We start from the raw sequence: 518 nt of genomic DNA on the forward strand, positions 1-518 counted from the left end.
GTTGCCACAGTCAGGAACCCAGAATCTTTAGAATCCTGAGTTTCAGCATCACTTTTCTTTGTCGTAGCAGGTTCTTTCTCTTGAAATACTAATTTGCAGTTATTGCTAAATATGCCTGACCTCTCGTTGACTTCAGAAGCCACTGGAGACAAGCCATTATTCTGGAGATCTGTGGGCAGACTGGCTACCTCAGCAGGACTGCCTTCTACCTCCAGTTCCACATAGTCATCTTCCTCCTCTTCCTCTACTGTAGACTTTTCTGCTAACTCTGGCATCTCTGAAGAATCCTCTTCAGAAGGCGAGCTTATGGAAGCAGTTACTTCACTGATGGTCAATGTGTCTTTGCTGGTAGTTTTTAAAGAATTAGAGTAAACAGTCACAGGCTCTACTACCTCAGATGTTTCTAAATCACCTGCGTTCTTTATTTCATTTGTCAGTATTTCTTCCAAAGTGGCTTCATCTGGTGACTCCTGATTTTCTCGCTCAGTTTGCCTTTCTTCATTAGCTGTATTATGCAT

General features: G+C 42.5%; 1 protein-coding gene across 1 annotated transcript; it reads right to left on the reverse strand.

The window, feature by feature from the left end:
* Positions 1-5: 5 nt before the first annotated feature.
* Positions 6-518, reverse strand: LOC104870925 (lipopolysaccharide-responsive and beige-like anchor protein; the record flags this gene model as incomplete). Its single annotated transcript, XM_010636756.1, has 1 exon — positions 6-518. A coding segment is annotated over exon 1 (513 nt), but the record flags the coding sequence as incomplete, so codon positions are not given.

Source organism: Fukomys damarensis, unplaced genomic scaffold (assembly GCF_012274545.1).
Source record: "Fukomys damarensis isolate Sample0158 unplaced genomic scaffold, DMR_v1.0_HiC HiC_scaffold_39166, whole genome shotgun sequence".
NCBI classification, from domain to species: Eukaryota; Metazoa; Chordata; class Mammalia; order Rodentia; family Bathyergidae; genus Fukomys; species Fukomys damarensis.